Here is a 10684-nt window from a genome sequence, read left to right as displayed (position 1 = left end):
TGTTATCATTTAAATATCGTATTTTAATTTTATTGCCAAGAGATTTGCGCCACAAGATGGCAACGCCTCCGTACGGCCGTCCCACGCGGATTCCCGTCTCTTCATCCATTGCCGAAACTCCACATGCATTAAAGCCATTATGTATACTCCCTAGAAGTGTTAATTCGGAGTTACTAAGCCAGTGCTCTTGGATTAACACTATGTCATGAGAGTCACAGAGAGCGTGAATATCGTTAATAGAGGATTTTGCTCCACGACAGTTGAATGAAACTATTCGTACAGACATTGTTATTAGTAATACTTGCGAATTCCAGTTGGCCACACAGTGGGGTCCATAATCTGCCCAGAGAACTCTCGCGTGGTTTCAATAAGAAATGAAGAGTATGTGTCGAACTTAGTTTTGAGTTTTTCGCAGTTAACTTGCACGTTAAGCGACTTTTTAACAAAGCTTTGAATATCTTCCGTTGATGTCAAAGGTGAAAGCCTGGTAATAAACACCCTAAATGGTGGATTGTAATGAACAACTTTAATGGCACAGTCTCTGTCTGGATCAGCAGTGCCCACTCTGGGGCCTCGTTGATTTTTACGTTTACGGTTCACGGTGGTAAAACCATCACTGTTTTTGTCACGTAATTTCATATTAAATTTGCCATGGGCAGGTTTTCTTTCATTCATTTCATGAGACGTATGCGACGAAACTATACCTGCATAAGTAACCGATGGAGAGGAATGTTGCAGAGTAGGTTCAGCATTGCAACTTACTTTACTAGTTTTATGACCAGATGGAGATGGTAAACAATCAGTAGCCATGGGAACTGCATTTGTAGTATCAGTCATACAGTTCAACTCCATGCGAGACTCTTCAAGTCCATTTTTAAGGTCGTCAATCTCTTGACGCAAATTCTGTACATCTTGCAGTATTTCACAGCTTGAAGCCGACCGGAACATTCCTTGATCTTTCAGTTCCGTCATGTCTCGCCTTAGGGCTGTCATTTCCTTCATAACTGCCGAAATATCTACATGCGTTATGTCGATTGGTGGTAATTTCGATAAGTCTTTCGCAACAAAACTAGGGAGATCCTCGAAATCCGTCTCATGGACCAACTTTACTACATCTAGAATATTGTTAGATCGTTTATTTGGACCTTGTCGTTTAATATATCGCGCGCGATCATTTCCACATAACTCGAACAAGGTTTTCTTGGACGATTCAACCTCTTCGTCCACAAAGTAATCAGTACAAAGCTTGACGATGACATCGGTCGTAAGGATGTCAATTTTATTTACAATGAAGCACAGCATCTCATTAATTATCATGCCACTAGCTGTGTTAGATATTCTCAATGATTCATCAGTATTCTTATCACCACTTTCACTTCCAAAACGTTTTCCATTGCAGCTATGACATAACAGAATGTCACCCTGGCAACAGGTGACAGACGCAGATACTACTCTACAGTCTTCACATCTAAGGGTATTCATGATGATAACTTCCAGTTACGAAACTAACAGCTGCATATTACGTAATGTTTTGGACGATGTTTTGCCAGTAGAAGTTTACAAAAACAAATTCTATTTCTCAGTTCAGCTTATCATAGAAATCGTTTTTTGCACCACAATAATCGTCCTGGTGTGTTCATGGAGCATCCACATCCGACTAAACGTTATGAAATAATCTGAATCTCACCTAATCCAGCGTAAATAGAGAGCCTCGTGTCCTGCTGTCCTCCTCCCAGCTGTGTTACATTATACAACCACTTTATGCTGGCTGCAGAATTCCTCTTTAGCTTTTAGAATTCTGTCGTTATTAAAGTCCTGTGAGTTGCTGTCAGTTTTTCCTGGAAGTAAGCATTTTACTCTGTCCAGTGTCCTGATGATGGTACTCGGATCGCTAGTAGTGGATAACAGGTTCTGAGCTTCTCGAACAATTTGCCGGACTTCGCATTTCAGTTCAAGTTCACTCATTGCTTAAATAGAAAAAAAATACATTTATTTTATTATTTGCATTGTTATCTAGAGTGAAAATATTTGAAAGATACATGGACACCATGACACTTCCAACACCTTCAGAAGGGTGCCAATATTAGGCAAGTTGGCTATTGCTCCTAAAATACCCGATTAGTGGAATAATTGTTTCATTGATTTCTTTCATACATACAAACTTGTCATAGAATAGGTTGTTCATTGTTGTAAGTTCTTCTAAAGATTACTTGGTATACTAGGGTCTGTATTGATCTAATAACTGAACTTTGACGACCATTGCACTGTGTTTAATTTTCTCCAATACTAGGTTAGCTAACTACTCATGGTAATGAACATTTAATATATTTAAGTTGTATTCCGAATAAATACAATGTATTATACATCTGTCACCGTAACGCCATAAGTTACAGCGCGTCGTAATTTTGCGGTATTATACGGGGTATTTTCATTCCACCATATTAGGAAATGCGAATTCTAAATATGGAATGATTACGCGCGTAAGCGTCCTCTAATAATAAAAACAAACATGGTTGCCACCAGGGTTTGACCGGACTCCATGTAAAGAAGTTTGCTGATTCTGTTCTAAACTTTTAGGATTTCTGCATTCCCATGATGTATCCTTGGAAGGAAAAAATGTATAATAATAAGGTTACTGCCGCTGTACTGTCTTCGTGCATACTTTGAGATATCTTCGTAATAACCTTATAGTATTAAACCTTCTGTATTTTTTTGCACATAATCTCAAAATTGAGAATGCAATGAAATGGTTGAAAGTAAATTACATGATTATCCATTTCATGAATAGTCATCAGATACTTGAGTATTTGCAATAGTCATCCTTGTTCATTAGCTCCAGTATATGGAACCTATTCTGTGTATATATGTACAAACCTGGTGACGCAAAGAACTGGCTCATATACACAGTGTATATATAGTATCAAATGTCATACAATGCCTATGTATTAGTATCTAATGTGACAGCTGATTCGCTGTATCCAGCAAAATAGTAAGGGAAATGTTGAGTTACATTCTCACACGTGCTTATCCAAATAACGATACACCCAATCATGCAAGTTATTTTGGGAAATTTTCACTTTCATATGTGAATAAGCAATGATGATACATCCCAACGTGTAAAGTTGTATGAGCAAAAGAGGAAATGACGACATTCTATAATACATCAATGGTACAGCTAAGTCCGTACATTTTAAGGCTTCCACAATTTAATGGGTTATATAATTTTTTTTCATTTTGATTAAAAGCAGCACAATAAATATCGACGTCATGTAGAAATAGAATTAGTTAATTTTTAAAGTGCAAAGAAATTAACAGTATATACAAGACCAACTGTCGGATCATTAAATCGTCCTAGTCGTGCAGTCATGTGACTATTTATGATTCATGAAAAGATCCTAAAGGAAAGATTAATCACATAGTCCCTGCAGGTAGATAGAAAACGTTGCCCGGAATAAGATGCAAAGTTAGGTGGATGTTTTGAGAATAAGATGCAAAGTTACTAGTAGCCAGGTGTCCCAATAAGTTTCCATGATAAAAGGTGAAGATCGTCAGATGTTCCCCGGAACAAAATGTATGCCATATTGTGAGGTTAAGGTTGCTAGATATTCCCCAAGAATATCCCAAGACAATCCCAAGGATAAGATGTGAAGGTAACTAGATTTTCCGCAGATTTTCCGCAGAACAAAATTATTCCAAGAATGAGAGGTAATGATGGCTAGATGTTCTCCAAGCAAACGTTGCTAGATATTCCACACTCACAGTTCGTATATTATAACTATAATACACCATCATTACGATTATTGTAATGCATGTGTGAAATGGCCTCAAAGACGTTGCCATTGAAATTATACTTCAATTATGTAACGTGACTTGTCCAGTCGTATTTGCATGTCAGGCAGAACTATAATCTCCTACTCAACGCATTACCTTGTCAGATTACTAGTATATTGAACTACTTCCATGTAAAAAAAAATAGGGGATTGGCTTCTCAAAAATCATTAACAAATCAGTGGAGATATTACGACAAATTTAAAGCTGAATGAATCATTTGTAATCACGACTGAAGTTATATATGCAAGGCCATAGGCAGTCAAAGTCCTAAATGAAGCTTTTGCTTTTCTATACATAGACAGTGTTGGCTTCACATTCTAATATATGAAGAGTTTGGGAAGGAGTTTCAAACTTAAATTGCTCCGACTATATTTTATTTTAAATGTTCACACTACATGTGGTATGTTGCTCTTGAAAAGAGTGACTATCTGTTTTGTACGCACACTTGTCTATTACATTCAGAAACCGATTCAGGTAACCGACTTCGGTCTCTTATTCATATTGGATTTCTATATAGAAATGAAAAGCAACGACAGTACTAGCATTTTCTGAAAGACGCCGTGTCATGTAGAGCTATAGTTATTCCTATGCACTGTTACGCTGTGAATAGATATTTGGGTTACAATTTCAGATTTAGATTTCAACTTCAGATTTATTTTCTCTCAGATAGTTCAGAACTTTTGGATTAATGTCGAAGAAATAATAAAATCTTCACAATGATTATTTATTTCAAGTGAAGACACGTTGCCATAGAGACTGAATTCAGCAGTAATTGTAATAACACGCATCGCAACATTAAATAGACGCAGAATGGACGACAACTTTAATGAGTAGTTTAACTGATAAGACTAATCGGTGAGCTCAAGCAAGAAATACGATTTTTTTTTCAGCCTCGGTAACGATGAAAGAAGCTCAGATACGAGTCAGTACATTAAGAAATAGTTGTTACAAGCTTGCTTGATGCGTGTCAGTTTTGAGAGCAATACTTGTGCCAGTTTGATTTGAACGATACCAATTCATACAAGCTTGACAATATATTACATGAAATCGTAGTATTCGTAGTTCATAGTAATTATTCAATTTACCCAGACTTTTCGGATATCTGAATGCGGGTAGATCGCGGAAAATAGAACAATATAACGGGCGTAACCACTAGAAAAATAAGAAAATTACACGCGTATCACGTGGATATCATCGGCAATAATATGACATGACTAAGTTGATCTCCGTTGTCGCTAATGTCACTAACTTATCTCAATAAAAATATCTAGTATAGCGCAAACGTTCGGCAACGCGATCGTCCATCCTACATACTGTAGACAATTATTATCTAAATAAAATGAGTACTTCACTTCACGATCACATCAACTGAATTATCCCTCCCCCTCTCTCCAATAAATCTCTTAAATTAGTGTCGAGTCGCGAGGCAATGATTGGCCAGAGGCGGCAGCACGAAATTTTGCATGAGGGGATGGGATTGAAAATCTAAACCCTCTGAAACGCTATTTCCTGTATTTTAAAGAGCAAGTTTTGCTAACACAAAGGGTTTCAGCCTGATTTTTCGGGTGGGCGACCGCCCCCTCTGTTCCCGGTGCCGCCGCCACTGTTGGAAAATGAATGTATTACTAGTTTTATCATTTCTAGATGTTGAAGTGTTTGTTATACCTAATGTTACATGAATGATATTTAAGTGCAACTATGACTGTGTATTCCATATTATGTACATCCCATGACCTGATGGAATCTTGTCTAGAATGGCATTTAATCTTGGTTAATGCTAACCGCGTAATGTAGGGCGAGTATCAACCTTCTGTGGAAAAGATCACACTTTTTCTAGGCCTACATGTTAATCCGACGTAAACAGAGTATTAATAAACACGGAACAGACATTTTGTTGGATGAGATGGCGTGTATTGTAGACAGTGACGTCAAAATGACGTATATGGTAAGGGGTTGTATATTATGATAATGGAGAATATCACAGCTGTCATATTTAGGCATTCGACATGGTATGTTGACTGAAAAGTTTAATGTTCTCGCGAGGCCACCAAGTGCCGTATGTTCATGCACACAGTAAGTACATGGTACTTAGAGCTATACTATTTTGCCATATTTTGCAATATTGTAGTTTTAATGTGTATTTCTTAACATTATCTAGTGTTCATTTACATGTTCGTTTGTCGGAATTCATAACTTGAATATGTTCAATCTGTATATATGTATTGCACTATTTCCCCGTTGTTTTAATAGTAGCTTACGTACTATCGTCAACATCGTCATTAATAGTGTGCCAATTCGGCGATGTATATACATGTGTTCATTGAATCTGGTCGCGTGCCTGGCATGTCTCCCTCCAATTCATGATTTAGTGAAAATACCCATGGCAAGTGAATGCTCATTGTTCGGGTTCCTCTAGTGCAAAGTAAGTGCACTAGGTTCGACAATGAATACAACATATGTTTTGTACGTCTAGATTCCCAGTTTAACGGTATTATTTAGGCTGTTTTAATTAAAATATTGGCTCACCATCTAAGAATATAGCGTCGCGGTACTGCACATCGTAAATGTCTATGACAGGTACACCAAAGCACTTCTTGACATACACTGGCAGGCATTTCAAATTTATAGTACCAAGCTTCTCAACTTTGTTAAAGTGTAGTAGACAAACAGTACTTTATGACATTTGCTAAAAGTAGTTTCTTACTGTGGCAATTTATCAGCAAATCCGTCAATTGTCAGAGAGGATTTGTGGAGCTGTGTCGACAATTATGTGATTGTACTATGATTCTTGTACCGCGGCGGCCAGTTTAAGTTGGTGCCAAGGTTCTTATTTACGTTGAAATTCAGCATGAAACAGACAGTACCTTATAACATTTATTAAATGTAATGTCCTACTGTAGTGGTTTAGCAGTAAATCTTTCAATTGTCGGGGGGTTTGTAGAACTGTGTCGACTATCATATGATTGATGCACAATAACATACACTTTATCTGCTACACGTGTGAGTACAATTACAAAGTCCATGCCCCCCGCGTTGTCTATTGTTTATCCGCTTTTACAATTTGACTGAGATCGAAAAGAGTGTCGAAGAGTTTGGAGTAGGTTTATGAATTTGGCATAATCAGATCCATTTCAATCATTGCTATACATACTGAGTGAATGGCAATTGCAATCAGATTACATAGCACTTTTTTAACTAATGGCTTTACCAAAGATGGCGCTATTTCAATGCTGTGTATTACAACGCAGTAATATGCTAATATATGCAATATTTTGATGTCCCTAGAAACAGTATCATAGCAACAGCAACTGATATAAAAATAGTGGGCAACCACGGTATTTTCATTTCACGGTGACTTTAATCTGCAAAGGTAGGTGTTTTTTGCTCGTTGATTTATTGTAATGTGTATGCGCCACAACATATATCAATCCACTATTATTGCAACAATTTAACAAACATTTGCAGTATATCAATAACCATATACACGTATTCAAATGTAATGTACTCATATTTTAAAAGATTTGTAAACGCGTTATACCTAATAGGCATATACTATCGACAGAAACTTTATCTTCATGCAGCTGGCTTACTCGTTTGAAAGTGTTTGAACGTTCATAAAACCTGCTTGTTTCAATGTATCATGTTAAATTGTAGTACGTCGATCGGGTTGCCGTATGCATTATTAAGTGTTTGTTATAATCGTCACAGACATCAGTGAAAAAACAACCGGAAAATTGTTTGATTCATACTAGTGGGTGATAATTGCTTTTTCAGTGATTTTCCTTTCATTTGCTACACATTTGAAGGTAGCTCTTTACTCACAATGGAAATGCAGACTGATTGATAATCATGAAAAACAGAGAAACAGTTTCAAGCAGGATTATTGAATTAAATCTGTGAGTTCATTATAATTAACACACATAAGTACAATAAGTTATGTTATTCATAAATTGAACATGATATCATTCCAATATTAATAATACTCAGTAATTCGAAGACTCAAATACAAATGCGACGAATGATTTTATTTTACTTTAAATGAAAAGGCTTGAGTTAACATAAAAACGAGTGGCAATGACTCTGGTTATATGCAATGGCTTGTGATAATATGCAGATTTTTTCTTGTATTTTTCTGAAGTTTCATGTTTAATTAATTCTACGTAATTTATTCGACGACGGTTCTTCCTGGTACACTGTCTACGAACATGCAAATACTTGCAAAGCTCTGCTATCCTGCCAATAATTCTTATAGAAAATGTGTAAATTATATCTACGTGGAAACCTGCATACAAATTTTAATATTGATTGATAAATCAGATTGAAAACTCGTATCCATGTACAACTTGTAACATCTACAACTCATAACATGTACAACTCGTATTCCGAAATACAAACCAAACTTTCACGATTGCTACATTGCGCCTCAATCCAAAAAAAGAAGGCGATCTACAATGGCGGCTGCTACACAGCGCATATCCAACAGGAGGTGTCCTCTACAACTCCCGCATCTCGCGCTCTGATAAGTGTCTGTTCCGCGATGAAGCCGACAATCTTTTACACGTATGCCTGGAATGTCTGAGACTGAACCCTCTACTCACCACAGTTAGAACAATGATACAAGATCTACTAAACGAAGACACTTTACCGCTAGCCTGGTACCAATCTGATTAAAATCTGATGTAGTGTACGGGCTTTAATTATTTTGGCTATAAACTTATTTTAATTTTATTTTTTATTACTTTTGTTATTAATGCCCTTTTATTTTATTATTTTACTTTGATTTTGATTTTGAGATTTTTTTAAATTCCGCCTTACCTACATCTGACCCGATGCCTATGTAACGAGATTTCAACGAGACCCACTATCGACGATTTTAGTCAACGAATCACAGACCTCCTTATATAGCGCACATGATGACGTCACCGGGCGGAGTCGGGTGGCAAACACACTCAAATGAAATGGCGGATTATACCGACGTTAGCGACCGAGAATAACACGGCTTTTCGGTAAGTTTATCATTGTCAAATGCAACGAAAGTCATTTTTATGTTAATATTGTGGCTCGAATGGTTCGACTTTAGATCGTTATTTTGCATATAGTTATTCTGGGAGTGACGATTTAGTTTCCACCGTTTCGACCGAACACCAGTATCTTTTTCCAGACGCCTGCCCTGGAGACGGGTGATGTTTTGTTGACGATCGGGCCAACATCGTCTGCGGTATTGAAGCCGTAGCTGTAAATATTCATCAAATTGTATCAACATTTTGTACATTATACAATAACTCTTTATTAAAGTAATTGAGCTGATTTGGACTGGAATAAAATATTTTTTATTGGAACACATCGCAATTGATCAGGAAATATTTTTTTGCTCCAATTTTCTGCGTCGATGCCGTGGGCCGGTGACCGTTATACAATATAAAATCAGTTTGCATTGTTTACTATAGCTGTTTACAGTGCTCTAATCATTACGATTTACTTATTTTTTGCTTCCATTCTAGATAATTATGCTCAGTGATGTAAAATTGAAGCGATGACTGAATGAACGAACCTTGGCTGGCGAAGATGTATCTGGAAGTGTACACATTTGTTGGAAGTGAAACAAATATTCAATGTAATGACAAAAATTGTAAAATGCTGTGGAATTTCTTTTGCAAATAAAAATATACTAGCAATTTTCTATTAATGGTTTATTCAAGTGGGCAAAATATAATGTACAGAAAGATTGCCCGTAGAGTATCGCTACACTGAAAAGTAAGCAACCGACAGCCTGTATAAAAGAGGGGCTGTGATTGGCTGTTACTTACGCGAGATTTGAACGGGACTTACATAGGCGTCGGATCAGATGTAGGTAGGGCGGAATTAAAAAAAATCTCAAAGTCAAAATCAAAGTAAAATAATAAAATAAAAGGGCATTAATAACAAAAGTAATAAAAATAAAATTAAAATAAGTTTATAGCCAAAATAATCAAAGCCGTACACTATGATCAGATTTTAATCAGATTGGCCTGGTACATTTTGGGCCTACCGAGGAAAAGACACGTCAATAACAGTCATCGTTTGCTTTATTTTCTATAACCGCCAAAGTAGTGATGTATTACGTGCTACAATAAACGGGAAAAGCTTGATCTTACAGATGCACTGCCTTGTTTTTAACTATGTGTCAGCAACCGAGTCATCATTGAGTTTAAGTACCACCTACTCAACCACTCTATCCAGACATACATTGAGCAGTACTGCATCAACAGTGCAATCGCCACAGTATTTATGTACAACTCGTATTCAAGTACAACTCGTATTTATGTACAACTCGTATTTATGTACAATTCGTATTCATGTACAACTCGTATTTATTTACAACTCGTATTTATGTACAACTCGTATTCATGTACAATTCGTATCCATGTACAACTCGTATTTATGTACAACTCGTATTTATGTACAACTCGTATTCATGTACAATTCGTATCCATGTACAACTCGTATTTATGTACAACTCGTATTTATTTACAACTCGTATTTATGTACAACTTGTATTTATGTACAACTTGTATTTATGTACAACTTGTATTCATGTACAACTTGTATTTATGTACAATTCGTATCCATGTACAACTCGTATTCATGTACAACTCGTATGTATGTACAACTTGTATTTATGTACAACTTGTATTTATGTACAACTTGTATTCATGTACAACTTGTATTTATGTACAACTCGTATGTATGTACAACTTGTATTCATGTACAACTCGTATGTATGTACAACTTGTATTTATGTACAACTTGTATTTATTTACAACTCGTATTTATGTACAATTCGTATTCATGTACAACTCGTATTTATGTACAA

The 10684-nt window shown here is 36.3% G+C and overlaps 1 protein-coding gene and 1 long non-coding RNA gene across 2 annotated transcripts; one reads left to right on the top strand and one right to left on the bottom strand.

The window, feature by feature from the left end:
- Positions 1 to 291: 291 nt before the first annotated feature.
- On the bottom strand, positions 292 to 1482 carry LOC146735416 (uncharacterized). Its single transcript, XM_085506282.1, has one exon. The coding sequence runs from the start codon at positions 1480 to 1482 to the stop codon at positions 292 to 294; it is 1191 nt and encodes a 396-aa protein (XP_085362408.1).
- A 7188-nt stretch (positions 1483 to 8670) lies between these two features.
- LOC146735415 (uncharacterized) lies at positions 8671 to 9511 on the top strand. The gene is made up of 2 exons (XR_014931061.1): positions 8671 to 8837; positions 9333 to 9511. It is a non-coding gene; the product is annotated as an uncharacterized LOC146735415 (long non-coding RNA).
- Positions 9512 to 10684: the final 1173 nt, after the last annotated feature.

Source organism: Saccoglossus kowalevskii, chromosome 12 (assembly GCF_978046115.1).
Source record: "Saccoglossus kowalevskii chromosome 12, keSacKowa6.1, whole genome shotgun sequence".
Lineage (NCBI taxonomy): Eukaryota > Metazoa > Hemichordata > Enteropneusta > Harrimaniidae > Saccoglossus > Saccoglossus kowalevskii.
The sequence above is the reverse complement of the archived record's forward strand: the minus strand, read 5'-3'. Positions and strand labels throughout refer to the sequence as shown.

Coding starts and splice junctions, on each gene's coding strand:
- LOC146735416 (XM_085506282.1), bottom strand. CDS start 1,482: ATGAATACCCTTAGATGTGAAGACTGTAGAGTAGTATCTGCGTCTGTC.